A 22,096-nucleotide genomic window follows, 5' to 3' on the forward strand; every position below is an offset into this window, starting at 1 on the left:
ATTTTTCATCCAGGTAAGAAGTTTAGATAAAAGGTGCTTGGCGTAGATTTTCCCTATCACTGATAATAGGCTTATCGGTCTGTAATTCCTTGGTTCTTTTGGGTCACCATTTTTAAAGATTGGGATAATTATTGATCTTAACCATATCTCAGGTATGATCCCATATTTATCTATGAGAGTAAACAATTGAGCTAAGGGTTCTGCCCACCAATCTATATAGGTCTTGAATAATTCTATTGGTAGACCATCTGGCCCAGGAGATTTCCCCGATTTGAAATTTTTAACTATCTCTCTAATTTCCTCTTCTTCTACCCTTGGCCACTCCTGGAGTTTATTGATTTTATTTTTAGTGGTCTCATTTCCTTTGAGTTCACTGTGTAGATTGTTAAATACAGATGTGAAGTATTGGGACCATTTGGATTCTGCAATTGGTGGTAAAGTTAGTTGGTTTTCGGCTTTCAATCCTCCGTACACCAGGTTCCAGAACGCTTTGTTGTTTTTACTCTGAATTGAGTCGAGTAATTGTAGCCATTTTTGGGTTGCATATTTCTGTTTCTTTTCGGCCAGAATGTAATGGTATTGTCTTTTTTCATCAAGATAAGAGGGCTCTAGTTTAGCGCGATTATTTTTAAATGTTTGGCGCAGCTTTCTTTTTAGCTGGAAACATTCATCATCAAACCAAGGGCTAGCGCTATGTTTAAGTACCCAAACTTTAGGTGGAGTACTAAGCTCTACAAACATTTGGAAGATTTCATTATAAATTTTCGGAATATCACTGTAGGGATTAGTGGTCTTTAAGTTGGATAATACTTGTTTTCTCAGGTTGGCTGTAAGTTTTTGCCCCACTGCTGCACTCATTTCCTGGGACCATTTTAATTGGGTCATTTGTTTGTATTGAGAAGGTTCTATGATATTGTACTTGGTTATTTTGGTTTCGTCCTTTAAGTTAATAGACAGCAATAATGGCTGATGGTCGCTTTCAGTACGCGTTCCAATTTTGAGGTCCATGATTGAATTTATAATATTATAAGGGACAAGAATATAGTCGATGACACTGCATCCTCGGGGGGAGAAGTATGTAAACTCCCCGCTTCTATCGCCTTTTGTTGAACCGTTCACAATCTGCAAATTAAAGTTGTTACATAATTCAAGTAGGCGTAAGCCTTCCTTGTTTACAACCCTATCTCTGGAGAATCGTCCTATTTTCAGGGCATGTGTGATATCATTATCAGTATTCCAATTTAGTTTGCTACATAGTTGTTCATTGTTGGTTCCCACTCTGGCATTAAAATCACCTGCTATTATCAGTGAGGCATTTGGGTATTTATCGATCAAATTTTCTATATAAGAGGTTAGTTGTGACCAATTTTCACTGCTGCTGTTGTTTTTGGTTGGGGGGATATAGACATTTACAAGTAGCAAAGTATCGTCTTTTTGGGTTAAAAGTAGAGCTTGTGCAAGTGGTAAGCATTTTTCTAGCTGCTTGATTTCAAACCCTAAGTTGTCTTTGATCATGCAACAGAACCCTGCTTTCGGCCGGCCCTTCGTGTTTGTTTTCACTGCGGGTTTCGTATAGGAGGTGAATCCATTGATTTTAATATCTCTAGTTGACCATGTTTCTTGTAGAAGTATTAATTCAAAATCTTTAAGGAAGTTCATTAGGTCTGGGTCTCCGTCTTTGTTTCCCCACCCTGCAATATTCCAGGACAGCAAGCGTAGGATCCGTTTTTGAGTTGATGGCTGGTTGACAGTATTTAGTCATTCTAGTTCTGTTATTGAGTCCAGCGAGGGATTTTGTCTTGTGCAGATACAGCCATTTGTCGCTGCTTTCGGCGGGGAACATAATGGTGGGTCTTTTAGATTCTTTTTTAAAGTGCGGGAAATTAAGATTTCCTCCCTTTCTTGGTTTTCTTCCTTAACTATTCCTTGTTCCTGAGAAATTTCTGTGGTTGGTAGACTGTTGTGGACAGTAGGACTGTTTTCAGTCTCTAGTTCCATTTCTTTGGCCTCATTTGAGGTTGGGCTCAGTGAATCAGGTCTGTTGGAGGTCATCTTTTGTTCGGCAATGTTAGAGTCCTTTGTAGTACTTAAATAAGGGGTACCTATTTCGTTTAGAGCTAGAAATACCTAGTCACTTTACCCATACAGAGATCTGACAGAAGGTGGAAAGAGAGAAGCTTGTACTTACGCAGTCTGGTTTATATCCAGTATTTGGGAAGTCGCTTTTTTTTTACCAGTCTACCACCAATTTCAGCGCTCTATGCCACATCCCACACTGTTCTAGCTCTCACGTTAAGTGTTTGTGGGGCTCCATTGAGTAGGAGGGATCAGCAAAAATGAGCTGCCCTGCCTTGTGCAAGTAGAAGTCCTTTTGACAGAGCAAGGCCACCACTGGAGACAACCCTCCCTGTGCAATAAATGTGAATGGGCAATTTAAGGGTGGTTATCACAAGCTGTTCACTGTTGTTTTTGAAAATTGGATCTCCTCTGATACATTCACCTATTAGAGAGTCACCCTTCCCCTTGTTTGTCTGTGTCTCTCTCTCACCACCAGTTATTTGGGAAGAAATTCAAAGCAGTCGCTATGCTGTCAGTCTTCACTCTTTCTGCTGTTGTGCATGAATACATCCTGGCGATGAGCTTTGGTTTCTTCTATCCAGTATTGTTCTTCTTCTACATGGGTTTTGGAAGTAAGTACCAAATATAACGGGATGCGGGTGGCGCTGTGGTCTAAATCACACAGCCTAGGGCTTGCTGATCAGAAGGTCGGCAGTTCGCATCCCCGCGACGGGGTGAGCTCCCATTGCTCGGTCCCTGCTCCTGCCAACCTAGCTGTTCGAAAGCACATCAAACTGCAAGTAGATAAATAGGTAAGGTACCGCTCTGGCGGGAAGGTAAACGGCGTTTCTGTGTGCTGCTCTGGTTCGCCAGAAGCGGCTTAGTCAAGCTGGCCACATGACCCGGAAGCTGTACGCCGGCTTCCTCGGCCTATAGAGCAGGATGAGCATGCAACCCCAGAGTCGTCCGTGACTGGACCTAACGGTCAGAGGTCCCTTTAGTTTACCTTACCAAATATACCTCCCGGCAGCAGCAGTTTCTGTAAATTCTGAGGATTAGCTTTTAGTTGCCATCTGTACTTAATGTTCTAAGATGCAAGGGGCTTGTGTTGCAGCCTGCCTTACCATTTGCTCCCTCTAAACCTAGAAGCCTCTCCTGACCCTAGTTAAATCTCCATTTTCTGAGACTGATCATGGCCAGAGTAGGAGGGAGGACTTCCTTGGCTTGGCTGAGGAAGAAGTTCTGATAATGCTCCAAACTGTAATATGCGGCTTTCTCAAAGACTTCTGAGATGATCCTTGGAGGTCTTCAGCTTGCAACCTGAAAAGAGGTGCCCTTTCCCCCTGCTTGGCACTGGCAGTATCAACCATCTGTCATGGTGGACAAGTATTTCTCCTATCATATAGCCAACTTTCTTTCATATGAGTAGGTGGCCCACTGATTTTTCTGTGTGATTTAAAGGGAAAGCCCTGTCTCTTTTCCACTGAAACTCCAAAAAAACGTTGAGAGCCATTTACTTCTATGGAAAGAGGTACAACGTGTCATACTGATACGGACACTTTGCTAACTGGGGATCAAGGAAAGAAGGCTGCTGGTGTCCTTAACAGGATTTTTGAGTGCATTTTAATTTTCTTCCGTCAGCGTTTTTCAACTTCATTCTCAGCGACCGTCGGAAAGGCCCCATTTGGACGGTGATCCTGTGGCTTACGCTTGGGCTTGGTATAACTATGATACATTACCTCTACAGCCTGGAATGGAATGCCCATAAGCACTGCCCTTTGAAAAATGTGAGTGTACCACTTGTCATTGGAAATAAGAGGAACAGAGCTGATACGGACACTTTGCTAACTGGGGATCAGAAGGGGAACTGCTATTCTGGACTTCATTCAAGCCCTAAGATGTGAACGTAAAATTCGAAAACCAGATTTTTAGAAGGTTGCATTCTGCCCAGAATAGCTACCGTAGAGGTTTCTTTCTAACAAGAATAACAAGCAGCAGGGTCAGAAAAAAACCTTTGGAACTTCCTCCATCTCTTTTTATATGAATACTGTAAATTTCTGAGCTAGTTTCTGCCCTTCTGGAGAGGTGAAAGCCAAAGGTTCTTAGAGGATGGAAGGGGGCAGTAAAGAAGGGAGGGAGAGGAAGGTAATGGAAAAGTGAGAGGCCTTAGTGGAGCACAGTGGTTTCTTTATTCTACTTGCTGTGTTCTCTGATTCAACTGCCACCTTTGGATCTCCTGGGTTCAAACAGAGAGAATTCACTACATCTTTGCCGCATTTAATATGCAGTGCCCACTACCTTTCCTTATTTAATATGTAGTGCCAGATCAGCCCACATGCATATGCATAACCCCCTGGGGCTGGTTCTTGGACTGTCGAGGCCTCATGGTAGCTGGAGCCAAGTAGGACTGTAGTTTCAGGATTACAGACAGCAGTTCTGCTTGACCTGGAAGACCTGCCATTCAGAGAGTTAAAGCGTCTAGGTGAAGCTGACCCAAAGAAAAGCCAATTTGGGGGTCTTACAGGGAAAGGCAAGCCTTTCCCCACCCCCACCCCACTTCTAATTGCCTAGATTGGCTGTTGCAAGTTGGGTGGCCGCCCAGGCTTGAGAGACAGCAAAGTAAAACACTTTGGTTTCATCACTGGCATTTGTTCACATGGCTAACGGATAACTCTACAGAAGTGAAAGTGCCCAGCATTTCCTGCCTAACATTACTGTTCCTCTTGTGTTTTATAGCCTACTTTTCTTGACTATGTGAAACCGCGTTCCTGGACTTGCCATCTTAAGGTCTGACACCCTTTGGGATATCCCTCCGCGTCAAGGCCAGAAGATGCTTGTCTTTAAAACAATGACAACAAGTTGGGCTAGCGTGTTAAAATGACTGCAGACTTTTTAAAGGGAAACTGTCTTTAGCTATGGCAAAAGTGGGTGGTGTCTGCTACTAAGGGCTGTATCATTCCCATTTTAACCAGAACCAGTGTCTTCAGGGGTTCCTGCTCTCTAGCTAAGGACCCAAGCAGACCTGATGCTGTTTATGCAATCAGTTCTTTTGAAAATAAATAGCATCTGTCGAGCCCCAATGTGGATTGGAATTGTGGCATAGGGCTGGGGAGCTTTAACAATAGGCTCCCAGTTTTGATCAGGGGGATCCCCACAGTGCTATGTGGATTAAATTTTTATAAGCAGCAAAATGGTGGCCTTTGCTACATGTCCAGTTTTAGGTTTCTTGCATTCCTCACTGATGATTACTGTAGCGATTTGGAGGGCAAATGCAGTTTGTGTTGAAGAACCTAGAGAGTGTGTTGGCTTGCAGTGATCATGCTGCTCCACTGAAAACGCTGGTTTACTTTGTGAGACAGCCTTGGGTGGGTGGTGTGCTTAGAGCTACAGAAGGAGGGACTGTGTCATTGTGAAAAACAATACCCCTATATTGCTGACTGTTCACTGTGTAGTCTATAATCTGGAGCTTTTCTCTCAGCCGCCCTAAAGTGCATTTCTGACATGTTCTAAGAGTGCAAAGGAGTGAGTGCTATATACTAGCGTAGGCACATAGGGGAAATGCAAGTTTTTTGTGTTCTTGAGCTGCTGTCCTTTGTATTGTCCTAAATTTGGTGCCCTAGTAAATTCTAGGTGCTGGCGGCTTTTCTCATGTCATCTAACTGCAGCAAAAAATAAAAAGAAACTTAATTCTGATTTATACTGCAGAAAACAGTTTATGTGATGTGTGCTAATTTTAATCAGTACTTTGATATGACCCAAGTGTATTGCCATTTAGCTAAGCCATGTGCTCCAGGTTTATTTGACTAAGGTGGGTGTGTCATTGATAATTTTTGTGGATTTTGGGGGAAGTGCCACCTGGATTGAACATTATGAACAGTAGTTTCAAGATGCCAAACGTCAAGTACAGTATTTAATCTAGTTCAAAACTTTAAAAATTCACTGAAACAGTATCCACTTTTGGAGAAAGATAAGGAAATATGAGCATCTGAATTTGGATCAACATCCTGTGTAAGCTCTGAAGGAGTCTGATAAGTACCCTTAACAAACACACTGTTTTTAGAGGCTACTCACTTGCAGGTTCTAGATAGAGGTGTGAGAGAGATTTCTGTTCCTAGAACATTACAAACTATATGTGCAGATTGTAGTATTGCTAGATCAGTGTTAACATGGTAGACTCATCCATTCCAAAAAGCTTTTTGCTTTTGTTTTTAAATTGTCTATGATGGCACTGTAATTGTCATTATAAGATGGCCGGGATCCACCCAAAGAATTTTCATCACATTGTGTCCTTTTCTGCTGCTTGTTTAAAGAGAACCCCCCCCCCAACCTCTATCTTCAGAATATAATTTGAGAATTTTATCAAATAAATCCTGTTGTCTTTGGGAAATACGTGTACTTTTTTCTAAGGGGGACGTGTGGGAAGATTAGTATACTAATTGTAATCAACCTCATGCTTTGGGACTAAATCTGTGAATGTAAACTGGATGGACACAACATGGTTGCAAATCTCTTGCGAATGATCTACACAACTGATTGTAAGGAGGCATCCTGTTAACCTAGAAAGTGCTGGATTGCAAGGCTGTAGTTTTCCTCTTTCTCAGAGTGAGCAATGGAAAAATTTTCTTGCACAGATGGTGGTGAGAAGAGGACAAACTGTACCTGACACTGAAATGGTCTTCCCAAGCCTCACTTGCATCTTTTGTAATATGGAGAACATTGTGGGTCAGGGAAGGTTGTTGATGGAGGGATATAGAATTGTTAGCCGATTCCAAAATGTATCGAACTGTCTGTTATGACCTATTCTGTTACTTGCAAGGGATTATGTGATCTACACTGTACTACAGAAATTGAAATATATTTTGCTATCCATGAAAATTGTCTGCCTGCATTCATTCCAGCCTTGATGTACTGCACCTAGACAACGAACTGGTTGAAAGTGTCGTACAGTGGTACCTCGGGTTACATACGCTTCAGGTTACAGACTCCGCTGACCCAGAAATAGTACCTTGGGTTAAGAACTTTTGCTTCAGGATGAGAACAGAAATTGCGTGGCGACGGCGCAGCAGCAGTGGGAGGCCCCATTAGCTAAAGTGGTGTCAGGTTAAGAACAGTATCAGCTTAAGAATGGACCTCTGGAACGATTTAAGTACGTTAATTCCAGAGGTACCACTGTATTCTCCATTCTATGTTTTTGTTTTATGGTGTATTTTGTATTCTCTTTTTGTATTTTTCTGCTGTGAACTGCCCTGGGATTTTGGGATGAAGGGTCAGCTACAAATCTAAACCATCATCATCATGATCATCTATGCGCATCTGTGGTGTGCATTGAGACGTGGAGTGTGTCTGTTCAGTGTGCCAGTCCAGCAGGGCTTCAGCCATTAACATTTAGTCTTCCCTTCAGTTTTCTCTTTCTCTGCTCCCCTCCCCAGACACTCCGCATTCTATGCCCACCAGGGTGCCGCCTTGAATAAAATATGGGGGGGGGGAGGTAAGCCCCACCCTGCAAAACTGATCACATGATATGGTGTATGCACACCATTTGAATGCCCATCAACTGGGGGGTGGGGGTGGCCACCTCAAATATTGGGGGTAGTGAAGGGACCTTTGCCCTTAGGCGTAGGCTCCCATGATGCCCACTGAACAGGCTGAGTTTGCCCTACTATGATTCCCCTTTTCCAGGCAGAAGTGATAGATGCTTTTATATGTAACCCATCTAAGGGGCCATCTGGATTCATAGCAGAACCTAGCATGAAGAGTAGGCCTTTATAAACCAGTCACCTATTATCCCTAAATGGGAGGTTGGGGGTGGGCTGTGGTGAAAAGGGTTAAAGATAACCCACTGATAATTTTTGCAGGTTTCAAGGGTGAGGTGAATAGCAGTGGAGAGATCAGGGCAAAACCCTGGCATGTCTTCTAGTGTTGCTATCCCTACACTGCAGTTTGGGGGACAGGGTGGGGCAGAGCCCTGGAGGACCCAGCAATACCCCGTGTTTTATCCCTATCTCGCTTGGAGGGCAGGAGGGGCCCACAAGCAACCCAGGTCATGCTCTCTGCCTTGTCAAATGCGGGAAGGGGCAAGACCGGACCTTTTTCCTGCTGGAACCCCCCAGAACTGAGTTCTGGCACCTCTCCAAGGCATAGCTGTCAGCTTTTCCCCTTTCTTGCGAGGAATCCTATTCGGAATAAGGGAATTTCCCTTAAAAAACGGGAAACGTTGGCAGCTATGCTCCAAGGGGCACCATGGCCAATTCTAACGGAACGAAGAAGGCGATTCTGGCCAGTTCTGCCACCTCTTTTTCCAGAAAAATATCCTTGGGGAAGACTCACATAATTACAACTGATAGACATCAAGACTGGCATCTGTTCGATCTTAGTAAAAGCAACCACAACTGCTCAGTAGGCAGGTGTCAGGAAAGATTTCCCACTGCATGCTGCAGTTATGGCATTACCCCCTGATAAATTAGGGGACCGCAGGCGAGTGTGGGGTGGTGACATCGAGTAGGGTAAGGCGTGGGGCTGCAGCCCCTGCGATCCAGGAAGGGGCCACTCCGCCTTCCTTAAGTGGCCCCTCGGCTGTCAGCTGCATTCCCAGCCACGGGCTCTACTGACCGGCAAGGGGACACAAAGCACTTTCTAAATTGGGTTTTACTATTCGTGCCATAGCTGTCCACTTCCCCCTTTTTTCAAGGGAAACCCCCTTATTCCGAATAGGATTCCTCGCAAGAAAAGGAAGGAGTTGGCAGCTGTGCTTGGACTCAGGGAATATACAAGGGACCCTCCCTCTGGGCACGTGTCCTTGGCCTGGCAGGGGAGGCGGACACGTCACTGCCCTTCCTTCCTTCTCTCTCTTTGGGCGCAAGCGCGGCGGACCGGCCTTTCCTGGCGCGCATGCTCCGTTGCTTCTTAGGGCAAGGACCCTTCCCGGCTCCCATCGCCGTTGTCAAGGCGTCTAACTCGGTGCCTTAAAACAAAACAAAACAACCTTTCTAAAATGGGGCGTGTGAGAGAGAAGCGGGCTGATAGCGGGGATGAAAGCAGGGAGCGCCTGGCGCAAGTTCTGGGCGGAAGCGGCCTCTGCCCTGTCAGGCGCTGCGAGGGACGCCTGCCAGAGGCGCACGGTTCCCATGGCAACAGACGCGGACGGGAAGCGCGCGGAGAGAGGTAAAGGGAGCCGCCGCTTCTCCTCCGCTTCTCCCCCCGAGGTGCTCCGGGTGGGGGGGGGCGAGGCCGAGGTCCCGGCGGGGCTTCTAGTCCTCATGGAAGGGGGCGAGGGAAGGGAGAAGGGGAGCTGCCCGGGAGGCCATTCACACGTGCGCCCTTCCCCCTCAGGACAGCGGGGTCGCCATGCAGCGGGCGGACTGACCCTCCGGCAGCCCCGAGGCCACGAACCTTCTGCGGAGGTGAGAGCGGAGAATGGGCGAAAAGGGTCTTAGAATTGATTCATGAGTTTGGTCGGGTGGCGGGATTTAAACTAAACAAGCAAAAAACTAAGGTTTTGGGAAAAAATTTGACAACTTTGGAATCAGAAAGGTTTCAGAAAGAGACAGACTTAAATGTGGTTAAAAAGGTGGAATACCTAGGGGTAAATATGACAGCCAAAAATTTGAACTTATTTAAGGACAATTATGAAAAGTGCTGGTCAGAAATTAAAAAGGATCTAGAAAGCTGGTCAAGATTGAAGCTTTCCTTGTTGGGCCGAATTGCTGCTGTAAAGATGAATGTATTGCCCAAAATGCTGTTTTTGTTTCAGACCCTACAGATTGTGGATAAGGTGGAGTGTTTCAGGAGGTGGGAGAGAGACATTTCTAAATTTGTCTGGCAGGGCAAAAAGCCCAGAATAAAATTTAAAATATTAACTGACGCTAAGGAAAGAGGGGGGTTTGCCCTGCCAGACTTAAGGCTGTACTATGAATCAGCAGCTTTCTGCTGGCTGGAAGATTGGCTGCTTCTTGAGAACACTGATGTTTTGGATTTGGAAGGGTTTAACAATGCTTTTGGATGGCATGCATATTTGTGGTACGACAAGGTAAAAGTCCATAAGGCTTTCAAGAACCATATTGTCAGGAAAGCAGTGTTTAATGTCTGGATAAAATACAAAGACTTATTAGAAAACAAGACCCCAAGGTGGTTGTCACCAATGGAAGCTAAGGCTCGGAAAAGACTCAATATGGAGGCCAAATGGCCGAAATATTGGGAAATATTAGAAAAAGATGGTGATACTTGGAGATTGCAGAGTTTTGAGAAATTAAAGGACAAAGTGCGAGATTGGTTACATTATGCTCAGATTAGGGAGGTCTTTAATCTGGACAAAAAAACAGGTTTCCAGGTGGAAAAATCGAAACTAGAAACAGAACTGTTAGAACCTAAGATTAAGGTACTTTCAAAAATGTACAACTTGCTGTTAAAATGGAACACTCAAGATGAAACGGTTAAATCAGCTATGATAAAATGGGCACAGGACATTGGGTACAATATCATGTTTGCTGACTGGGAAAGGTTATGGACCACCGGTGTGAGGTTCACGGCATGTAATGCCTTGAAAGAAAATATTATGAAAATGATATATAGCTGGTACATGACCCCAGTCAAGCTCGCAAAAATATATCACTTGCCAGATAATAAATGTTGGAAATGTAAGGAGACTGAAGGAACATTCTTTCACCTTTGGTGGACATGCCCAAGGGTTATGGCTTTCTGGGAAATGATCTATAACGAGTTAAAAATGGTATTTAAGTATACCTTCCCTAAGAAACCAGAGGCCTTCCTTTTGGGCATTGTTGGCCAGAGGGTGTTAAAGAAGGACCGAACTTTCTTTATGTATGCAACAACAGCAGCAAGAATACTCATCGCAAAACATTGGAAGACCCTGATGGTGTTTCCTGCTTGGCAGGGGGTTGGACTCGATGGCCCTTGTGGTCTCTTCCAACTCTATGATTCTATGATTCTATGATTCTATGACCCAAGATTTGCCCACTCTGGAAGAATGGCAGACGCAACTGATAGACTACATGGAATTGGCAGAAATGACTGGCAGAATCCAAGACCTGGGAGAAGAGACAGTGGAAGAGGACTGGAAAAAGTTCAAGGACTATTTACAAAAATATTGTAAATTGTATGAATGTTAAGGAGATGCAGGATAGAAAACAACATGGCATCAGCAATTTAGTTGAAAGAAATATGAGAATAAGTGATGTATAAGAACAAAGATGAAACTTGGATTAATATTATGTCTAAATTAAATATCTAAGTATTTGATAAAAATTATCTAAAGACACAATATTTGAAAACTATAAAACAAGAGTTGAAACAAGTTGATAAATTGCTGCTTATAATTTTACAATTGGGAACGCAGGAAAGGGAGATGTGAGGAAGTCCGAAAGGTTATGGAAATATGGTTTTTTGACACTTGACTTTGTTGTATTTTATCTATTTTGTATTAATCTTTTTGCTTTTTTCTTTCTTTCTTTGTTTGTATTATCTTGGTGATGGTATTTTATGTGTTTGGTGATTTATTGTTTAAAACCTTAATAAATATCTTCTTTTAAAAAGAGAGAGAGAGAGCGGAGAATGGGGATCAGGGCTGGATCCAGAGCACCTCTGAAGGCAGCCTGTCTAGGTCGGGAGTGCAGAACCAGGGGGGCAGACTCCCCACTCTGCTCAGCCCTGGCCAGGGATGAGGGGAGAGGCAGCCAAAAAACTCCTTCCGCATCCTTGGCAGAAGCAAAGGTGCTGTCTTGGGTGGGAAACGGGGCTCCGTGGGTCCTACTCGGGTGTATTTTAAAAGCAAAACACAGAGCACTAAAATAGAAACAAAACAGTCCCACCAAATGTCCTCACACTATTCCCTATTCTTCAGTGCTCCCTCCTCTTGCTGTTTCCCTAAATCTACTGACCATTTCAAAACAAATACATGTATCTTAAGACAGTATTTATTCCTCTTTCTACTCAGTTTTACAGGGAAAAGGTGGTGTGAAACAGAGTATATCTTGATGGCAAGTGACTCTCTACTGCAGGAGTCCAACTTCTTCCTTGTAAATGGGTTAACTGCCACAGATGGAGCAGCTTGCAGCGCAAGCAGAAATGTAGGAACACAGTGTGTGCCTCCTGCAATTTATATCCTTTCCCCCAGGCTATCTTACCTTCTTTTACCGAATCTGAAATTGAATCACAACCATCGCGGTCATACAGTCTATCCATGTGGGTTATATATCCCTTCCAGATATATGCAGCAGCCAACAATCTGAGTCAGTGAGCAAGCCAGCCAAAATCAACATTTCGTCATGTCTGCAAACAACTCGCTCCTGTGCCGCCATCTACTTCAAAGCAAGAGAACAAAAAACTGAGAGATGCTTCTTCTTTAGTTTCTATCAGCAAGGATAGTAACGGTAAATCTTAGAATCATAGAATCATAGAATCATAGAGTTGGAAGAGACCACAAGGGCCATCGAGTCCAACCCCCTGCCAAGCAGGAAACACCATCAGAGCACTCCTGACATATGGTTGTCAAGCCTCTGCTTAAAGACCTCCAAAGTAGGAGACTCCACCACACTCCTTGGCAGCAAATTCCACTGTCGAACAGCTCTTACTGTCAGGAAGTTCTTCCTAATGTTTAGGTGGAATCTTCTTTCTTGTAGTTTGGATCCATTGCTCCGTGTCCGCTTCTCTGGAGCAGCAGAAAACAACCTTTCTCCCTCCTCTATGTGACATCCTTTTATATATTTGAACATGGCTATCATATCACCCCTTAACCGCCTCTTCTCCAGGCTAAACATGCCCAGCTCCCTTAGCCGTTCCTCATAAGGCATCGTTTCCAGGCCTTTGACCATTTTGGTTGCCCTCCTCTGGACACGTTCCAGTTTGTCAGTGTCCTTCTTGAATTGTGGTGCCCAGAACTGGACACAGTACTCCAGGTGTGGTCTGACCAGAGCAGAATACAGTGGCACTATTACTTCCCTTGATCTAGATGCTATACGCCTATTGATGCAGCCCAGAATTGCATTGGCTTTTTTAGCTGCCGCGTCACACTGTTGGCTCATGTCAAGTTTGTGGTCAACCAAGACTCCTAGATCCTTTTCACATGTACTGCTCTCAAGCCAGGTGTCACCCATCTTGTATTTGTGCCTCTCATTTTTTTTGCCCAAGTGCAATACTTTACATTTCTCCCTGTTAAAATTCATTTTGTTTGTTTTTGCCCAGTTCTCTAATCTGTCAAGGTCGTTTTGAAGTGTGATCCTGTCCTCTGGGGTGTTAGCCACCCCTCCCAGTTTGGTGTCATCTGCAAATTTGATCAGGATGCCCTTGAGTCTATCATCCAAGTCGTTGATAAAGATGTTAAATAAGACCGGGCCCAAGACAGAACCCTGTGGCACCCCACTAGTCACTCTTCTCCAGGATGAAGAGGAACCATTGATGAGCACCCTTTGGGTTCGGTCAGCCAGCCAGTTACAAATCCACTGAGTGGTAGCAGAGTCAAGACCGCATTTTACCAGCTTCTTTACAAGAATATCATGGGGCACCTTGTCAAATGCCTTACTGAAATCAAGGTAGGCTATATCCACTGAGTTCCCTTCATCTACCAGGCTTGTAATTCTGTCAAAAAATGAGATCAGGTTAGTCTGACATGACTTATTTTTCAGAAATCCATGCTGACTATTGGTGATCACAGCATTCCTTTCTAGGTGCTCACAGACTGTTTGCTTAATGATCTGCTCCAGAATCTTCCCTGCTATTGATGTCAGACTGACTGGGTGGTAATTATTTGGGTCCTCTCTTTTCCCCTTTTTGAAAATAGGGACAACATTTGCCCTCCTCCAGTCTGCCGGGACTTCGCCTGTTCTCCAGGATTTCTCGAAGATGACTGCCAGTGGTTCTGAGATCACATCTGCCAGTTCTTTTAATACTCTTGGATGCAGTTCATCTGGCCCTGGAGACTTGAATACATCTAAACTAGCCAAATATTCTTGTACTGTCTCCTTAGTTATTCTGGGCATAACTAAGCAGCAGGCTGTTCAGTAACGAATAGCTGCAGCCAGGGTTGAGTTTTGTTGACTGCCTCTGTCTGCAGTGTTTGGATTCTTGAAAGTACTGTGATATATTTGTAGGAGTAGGACTGTTAATATTTGGTTCAGTTCAAGCACATTTTGGGCCTAACAAGGTATGTGGTTGTTGCCATCCGAGTGCATGGGGAGAACAGGTCCTTCAGGACTGTATTGGAGAGAAGGAAGTAGGACATGTGGGCATCAAGTTAAGAAGAAGTGGTTGGACCTGAATCCCTTGTGTCTGCTGTTTGTTACTGCCTATAGCAGGAATATCAATTCTTCCACCTCTTCTATAGGTATATTTTAATATGCCTCTTTACATATGGTTGCTTATCATTTAAAGAAGTGGCTTTCCAGTAATTAAGATAACTGGAGGAGAAAGTGAGGCAGTGGTGAGGCTGTGCCTGTGTACCAGCTGAAGCTCCAGGTCGGTTCCACCGCCTTGCCTTGCCCCTCCATGTCCTGGTGAGCAACAGTCTCAGCTGCCAGGAGGCCAGTGCTGCAACTCCACCCCACCTGGCAAGCTGCTCCTGGTTGCACCTCCTAAATGGGATGAAGTGGCAAGGCCAAAAGCACCTGCATCTGGGCAGGAAAGCTATAAAAATTCTATTTCACCATTTTGCCAAGTTCAACACTTTCCATATTTCAACTAAGGGATGCTCAACTTGCATATATTCTCAGACAGAGACCCAGGGACTGAAAATGCCACCCAAACTGACTTCCTCATGCATGGCCAGGCAGTATAATGAAGTTGGTCTCAGTTAGAATTAGATTTTTTAAATAAAAAAATCTCGAACGTAGATGTGAACGAGGGAAACTGCAAGCAGATTTGTTTACTATGGATCGATTAACAGAGCCCAGAGGCCAGAAATCTGAATTAGGACTTGAAAGCGTGAATCAGGGTTGCACTCTGCCCATTGGGCATCTCTGATCTGGCACTTTTCTCCCAGCCTGATTCACTTCTTGTACTGGAGTTAAGACTGGAAGGAAAATAAATTTGAATGACACAAGGTGTGAAAAGAACAAAGACAGAGATGGATGCATAATCTCATCTAGCCTAGCCCTTCATTTGGGCCCCATTTCTGCATGAGAAATATATAGCAGATTACCATTCCCCAGCCCCATTCTTTTCCTTACTCAGGTTCATTGTAGTTGTTTTATGTCACCGTGAGTCTCATTGTAACAGAGAACTTTTTCAATTAATTCACTTGCCTGCAACAGAGTGGCCCGTCTCTTAGTCTACTGTATTTTTAAATTTACACAATAAAAATAAAATAAATGGTTGAATCCTAGAGTCCAAAGAGATTTTTCAAGTACAGTCGTCTATTGCTGTTAACATCATCATTATTAATCTGTTGCAGTAAATATACAACCCTACTTCAAGACGATGAAAACAGACTGCGGGTTTTCCCGTCCATGTGAGTGACACTCTAAATCAAGATGCTTTTGTCGCGCATGCTATAGGAGGTGTTGTGAATCAGAGGCATGTCCCTTTGCTGCTGCCTTGTTAGGAAGCCGTCTGGGAGGCTGGAGGTCCTGCAGCTGATGAAGGTGATGGACACCATGCTGGAAAGGGCTGGAACAAATAATAAGGATGTTGGCGTAACAGGGGTTTCACAGGTAAATAATTCCTGCCAATTCCTCATTCAATCGCATCCTTCTTGATATTGCCCACTTCTAGTTATACTGAACATCATTGCTGGTGAACCTCTAGTTTATGGGCCTTGTTAGGCCTGCCAGACCTCAGAGGCTGTCCCCCGGCCATTTGGAGCAAGCGATGCCCACCTCCCCTAGACCTGACGTCATATATGAGAGTTCAAGCTGCAGCTCTGGCTAAAGGAAGGGGAATTGGCAGTGCATTCTTAAGTATGCTACCGATTCTTCCTTTGCATCAAAGTCATCATCGCTTTTTGAACTTGGCACTCTTTTTTATTGCCTTGCCATGACAATGGCAAAAGGTGCCACATTCAAAAAGAACTGACTTTTTGATGCAAAGAAAGAAGCAGGAGTTCACTCTCAGGACACTCCCAATTCTTCCTTTGCATCCCTGGCTTAGATTTAAGTTGCACCTGCAAGGGAGCATTTTTCTACTGCAGCCATGGCTTAAATTAAAGCCAGGCTACGAAGGAAGAATCTGGTGCCCTCTTGATTCTTGATTCTTTGCTTTCAAGCAGAATCAGCACCCCACAAAGTGGTTGACGCTGGGAATAGGTTTAGGGTTCCCACTCTGGCTACACATGTTTACTAGGAACAGTTGACTGGCAGGTTGAAAATCAGCAGGTTGAAAATCAGAGTCGAGCACTCTATTCCTGAACGTTTTGTGCCAGTTGTTCTGTCAAAAACAGAGGTTCATGTGGATTCCGAGAAGGCAAAGAATAAAGATTTGCTCCTTCATAACATAATTTATTTAAAGGCAGGGTAGTGCAAAAGCAGGCAGCTGATGTCCCTTCAGTCACTGGGAATGTAATAGCAAGAAATGGGGGCTCCAAGAGCAAGCCGTGGCACATACCATGGCCCTGGTCATTGCGGACACTCCAGAGACTTGTGTAGCTTAAATTATTCACACTTTCATTTGATTACCTTTTGTATGTGATGCAGGCCTTCACTGAAGTCCCCAAGACGCAGGGGGACTGCATATGATACATAATGTCATTCTTCTCCTGCATACATTGCCAGGATGGTTGACTAACGCCTTTTTCTATTAGCAGTTCTCTAAGGTGTCCAGGTGGAACGCGGGTGGCGCTGTGGTCTAAACCACTGATCCTAGGGCTTGATGATTGGAAGGTTGGCGGTTCAAATCCCCACAACGGGGTGAGCTCCCGTTGCTCGGTTCCAGCTCCTGCCAACCTAGCAGTTCGAAAGCACGTCAAAGTGCAAGTAGATAAATAGGTACCGTTCCTGTGGGAAGGTAAACAGCGTTTCTGTGTGCTGCTCTGGTTTCGCCAGAAGTGGCTTAGTCATGCTAGACACATGACCCGGAAAAACTGCGGACAAACGTCGGCTCCCTCGGCCAGTAAAGTGAGATGAGCGCCGCAACCCCAGAGCCGTTCACGATTGGACTTAACAGACAGGGGTCCTTTACCCTTTACCTTCAGCTTTTTAATGTGTCAAGAAATAGTAGCCACTAATGCATTGGGTGCTCAGGTCCTGAGGATCCTGATACTATCCATGCTCCCTAGTAACTGATTTCTTAACGCTGTTGCTCATCTTGCTCTTCCTGGTTTAAAGCTTTCTGTGTCACTGAAGCAGTCTTGTGTTTCACTGGCCTTGTCCTGGATTCATGTACTATGACACAGTATTGCTGTGGAGTTTGTACATAGTTCTTTCCTGACTTACCAGGTGCTTTGTTGCCATTAAGAGGCTTGTTGTTGTGTTGTCAAACTGAAAGAATAAGTGGGAGTAATCTTAGATTATCTGATGGAGAGAATTAATATACTGGAGGACAACATGGAATCTAGTATTTAGGGCAAAGGCAGACATAGCATTTTAAGAATGGCAGGGGAGGTTTGTTAGCACTTTCACTGCTTTGTAAATTCTTTAATAATACAGTATTTAAGATAAGGGACAAACATATATGCAAGCAAACACATTTGTGATTTAAAAATATTATCCTCCCAATAAATGAAGAACATGACTGAAGCATTTAACTGACTGGCATTCATTTGTTAATTTAAATAATGTATAATGTATATAATGTATAAACCAGGTCTGGGAATAGCGGGATGGCGGCGCTCCGCCTCCCCGCTGTCCCCCGAGCTTGTGGGGCTGGCAGTGGGGAGAAGCAAGCTTCTCCCCACCGCGGCCTCCAAACCAGGTCGAGGAATAGCGGGATGGCGGCGCTCTGCCTCCCCGCTGTCCCCCGAGCTTGTGGGGCTGCCCGATATCTGCCTGAAGCCCGGGGTGCGCTCCAGAGCATACCCCGTGCTTCGGGCTGCAGGCTGCCGCCCGCAAGCCTTGCGAGCCCAGCGGGAACTCCTGCCGGGCTCGCAAGGCTTGCGGATAGCTTCCTGAAGCCTCCAGGCTTCAACGAAAGCCTGCATTCGCCCCATATGACGCACACACATTTCCCCTTCATTTTTGGAGGGGGAAAAGTGTGTCCTATAGGGCGAAAAATACGGTAGTTGTAATTCTGGAAAGGGATCTTCACTGGAAGGGGAATATATTTTGGTACCTTGGTATTGTAGGCATCCACCAGAACTCAAAACATCCCTGTGCATATGTGGTGCATAGCATAATGCACTAAGTTTAATTTCAAACTAATTAGAAAGGATAAATTTGCAGAGTGCAAACTGCTGCTTATTTTTGTGGGGGGAGGGGAAGAGAAGGGTGATGGTTTTGCCCCTCCTCTACTGCTGTTGCAGTGCACCTTCCTGGCCAATGAAATTCACAATTCCGTCCTCCGCGAGTGCCATTTGATGAAGAAAGCTGTATTGGGGGAACACACCTTAGGTCTTTTTGCGAAACAAGGAGACTACTGAACAGCTGTCTCAGTGTTATCATGTGATGCCAGTAGGCGTCCTCGTGAAAAGACATTCCCCATCTTCTCTCCAAAGAGAAGCGCTCTTCTAAGAGGGTGTCTGCCACTCAACAAGTGCTGGGTTGTGATGCATCCATGAGTTGTATCGGGTGTCAGGTTAGAAGAAATAGCCCTTCTACAAGAAGGAAGAATGCCTCAAAGAGGACATTTGCCACCTGTGGCTGTTGTTTTTTAACACTTAAAACATGCTGCTCAGATTAACTGAGAACCGATTAACAGCTTTTAATTTAGTTTTACAGCTTTGTTGACGAAACACCTCAAAAGTCTAAGCTGTACTGTGCATACTTAATTCGGCACACTCCGTCCCTTTAATCATCTTATGTTCCATTTCAGGTACGGTAATTGAAAAGAACAAGCTGATCTTGGCTCGCAGAATGTATGACAGTGAAAAGGCTTGGGTCAAAGGCATGAGGCATTTCATTATGATGTTGGCATCACAGGTAGAATTGCTTAAGAGCACCTAACTGGGAAAGGGATGTCAGCTAGTTTTGTTCGTTTGTTCCAGAATGGCTGTGTGTGAAAGGTGGCTTGCTGGTACTCCTGGATCCTTTGCTGTCGCTTGAGGCTCAAGTACTTTCTATCAGCTTCAGCTGCTGACTCAGCCGTGCCCCTATCTAGACAAGGATAGCCTATGCTCTGTCACCTGTGCTTTGTCAACCTCTAGGTTAGATTACTGCAATGTGTTACACATAGGACTGCCTCTGAAGACAGTTCAGGAACCTCAGCTGGTGCAAAATTTAGTGGACAGGTTGCTCACCGGGGCAAGATGGTTTGAGCATACTATACCGATTCTGGCATGACTGCACTGGCTGCCCATTAGTCTCTGGACCCAATTCGGAGTGCTAGTTTTGACCTATAAAGGCTTAAATCAGGGGTCAGCAAACTTGCCATGCCTGAGGCCGGTGTCTCCAGCGCCGATCACATGGCGGGCCGGAGGGCGGGGAGCGCGTGCCCATATACGTGTGCACACGCTATTTCAGCGCACTTCCAGGTTGGAGGAGCACCGGAAATAGCTTGTGCGCATGTGCACGGGCCTCCTCCGACCCGGATGTGCACCAGAAATAACGCTTGCGCATGCACAAATAACGCTTGCACATGCACGAATAACACTTGCACATGCACAAATAATGCTTGGGCATGCGCACAAGCTATTTCTGGTGCTCCTCTGACCTGGAAGCGGGCAGCCGCTCAGCGCAGCACCGGTGAGAGCGGGCAGCGGCAGTGGGGGTTGCCACAAGCCGGATAAACGAGTCCCTTGGTCCTTAGTTTGGGGCCTTAAATGGTCAGGACCACGATGCCTCACAGACTGCCTCTTCCCATATGAGCCGGCCTGGACCCTCTGATCATAATCTGAGGCCCTTCTTCATGTGACTCCTCCATGAGAGGCTTGGAGCGTGGCAATATGAGAACAGGCCTTCTCTGTGGTGGCTCCCCATTTGTGGAATGCTCTCCCCAGGGAGGCACCAGCTGAAAATGTTTCTCCGTAACCAGGCTTTTGGCTGATTAAACATTTCATGGCCCTTAAAATGTGTTTGTGGGAGGGGGGATTATTGATTTGCTTTTGTTTTCCAATGTAGTTTGTGTTCTCGTGTTGTATTTTTCTGCTTTGTGATCTTTGAATGAAGGACGGCATACAAATACAACAACAGCAACAATATTGTTTCTGGGCATATGTGTCTCCATTGCACAGTCTGTTTTTCTGGATTGCATCTCTGCTCAAGTACTCATGGAAAAATGGGGCAGGGAGCTGGGGACGACTGTATATTTAGAACAGTTTTATGACACTCCGTGTTAGTTGGGCCCAGGCTGGCAAAATGGCTAAAAAGCTGGTAGTGTTGACTGGCAGCAGTGTGTCTAGTGCTTCATATGTTTAAAAGCCTATGTCTCAGTCTAAATATGTCCAGTGGAGCATGTTTAAATGTCGGTGTTGCACTTGTAAGATTTTAGCTGTGTGTACTGTGGAAATAGGGATGCGGGTGGCGCTGTGGGTTAAACCACAGAGCCTAGGACTTGCTGATCAGAAGGTTGGTGATTCGAATCCCCGCGATGCGGTGAGCTCCCGTTGCTCGGTCCCTGCTCCTGCCAACCTAGCAGTTCAAAAGCACATCCAAGTGCAAGTAGATAAATAGGGACCGCGCCGGTGGGAAGGTAAACGGCATTTCCGTGCGCTGCTCTGGTTCGCCAGAAGCGGCTTAGTCATGCTGGCCACATGACCCGGAAGCTGTACGCCGGCTCCCTCGGCCAATAAAGCAAGATGAGCGCTGCAACCCCAGAGTCGGCCACGACTGGACCTAATGGTCAGGGGTCCCTTTACCTTACTGTGGAAATATGCATAGTATTATTTGCTTAGCAATTTAGATGTCTGCTGTAGGCAGGCTTTTATGATTATTTTGATCTTTATGGATTTTTTAAAATCTATTTTTCTTATGGATTCTTTCTCTACCCCCCAATCCCATTTTTCTCTTGTGATTCTTTCAGGATGCGACTGATCTTTCCACTCTGCAGGAGCTGACACAGGAGTTTCGGGAACGCGTGAGCCAAATTGACCTAGAAGTGGAACAAATCGAAGAAACCAGTAGGGACAGGGCTAGGAGTATTCAGAATGGTTTGGCTGGTTGGCTCAGTTACTTCCAGAATCATGTTCTGTGAGTCTCAAGGAATGATCCTTTATTATTGGGGGGCCTCTGTGCTGCCTTCCACATTCACTGGAGCAGTACATGGTCAAAGATCATTTTTTTATTTTTTAAAAGCATTTTTATTGATTATCCAATAAAAAACATCCATTTAATATATCCAATCATAGTAGTCCAATTAAAATAAAAAACTAAAATAAAAAAGACCAAATTATATGTATTAATTTTTCAGAGCTCCCCATGGTCTGGATCTCTGAAGCATATCTCCACATCCTGCTTCTCCTCGTTGTTTCCATATTTTCCACATCTCGATTTTAACGCTTCATAATTCTTTGTCCCTGAGTCCACGATTCTCAATCATGTCAAACATAATGTACTTTCATCCGTCGAATATAGCTTTGTTAACATATATTTTCCAACTGTCTTTTTATCAGCTCAGCTTCCTCTGATTCCTTAAAAAAAAAGGAGGTTAATTTTTTAAGGGTGCCGCTATGTGTACTTGATTTAAACATCAGGTTGCCATCAGCACTGAGCTAACACTGATTTCACATACAGCTGATCTATCTTGTCAATCCTGAAATTTGTGCAAGGGTTACTCCTTAGCTATCTTTGAAATACCTGGTTTATTTACAGTTATAGAAGCAGAACCTATTAGAAGCAAACAGGCAGCGAATCCACCAAACCTGCCTGTATTTCTCAGAGAATATATTCACACAAGTTGCTTCATAGACAAGTTGCTTCTCCCTAAATTCAAACTGGAAAGCTCTCTCTGAACTATTTCTTGTGCTCTCCTAATTGCTGATAGGTACTACATTGCAAAGGCCATAAAT

The 22,096-nt window shown here is 44.7% G+C and overlaps 1 protein-coding gene and 1 long non-coding RNA gene across 6 annotated transcripts in view; both read left to right on the top strand.

Moving 5' to 3' along the window:
• LOC308587058 (sterol O-acyltransferase 1-like) overlaps nt 1-6,933 on the top strand; it is a 99,628-nt gene extending 92,695 nt beyond the window's left edge. For 3 of the 4 annotated variants that reach the window (XM_081194440.1, XM_081194438.1, XM_081194439.1), the window contains exons 14-16: nt 2,555-2,690; nt 3,700-3,845; nt 4,795-6,933. In XM_081194440.1, coding sequence (XP_081050566.1) covers nt 2,555-2,690; nt 3,700-3,845; nt 4,795-4,851 — 339 coding nt within the window. In that variant the 3' untranslated portion in view covers nt 4,852-6,933. The remainder of the gene's footprint in view (nt 1-2,554; nt 2,691-3,699; nt 3,846-4,794) is intronic. The other variant, XR_014008190.1, reaches the window with a different exon arrangement.
• A 1,983-nt stretch (nt 6,934-8,916) lies between these two features.
• Nucleotides 8,917-12,437, top strand: LOC308587139. 2 transcript variants are annotated; one of them, XR_014008208.1, is made up of 4 exons: nt 8,917-9,219; nt 9,388-9,458; nt 12,008-12,140; nt 12,278-12,434. It is a non-coding gene; the product is annotated as an uncharacterized lncRNA (long non-coding RNA). The 2 variants fall into 2 exon arrangements; XR_014008209.1 differs by lacking the exon at nt 8,917-9,219 and adding an exon at nt 9,225-9,269 and having other exon boundaries at nt 9,310-9,458; nt 12,278-12,437.
• The last annotated feature ends 9,659 nt before the right edge of the window (nt 12,438-22,096 follow it).

Source organism: Podarcis bocagei, assembly GCF_964188305.1.
Source record: "Podarcis bocagei genome assembly, chromosome: 5".
Lineage (NCBI taxonomy): Eukaryota > Metazoa > Chordata > Lepidosauria > Squamata > Lacertidae > Podarcis > Podarcis bocagei.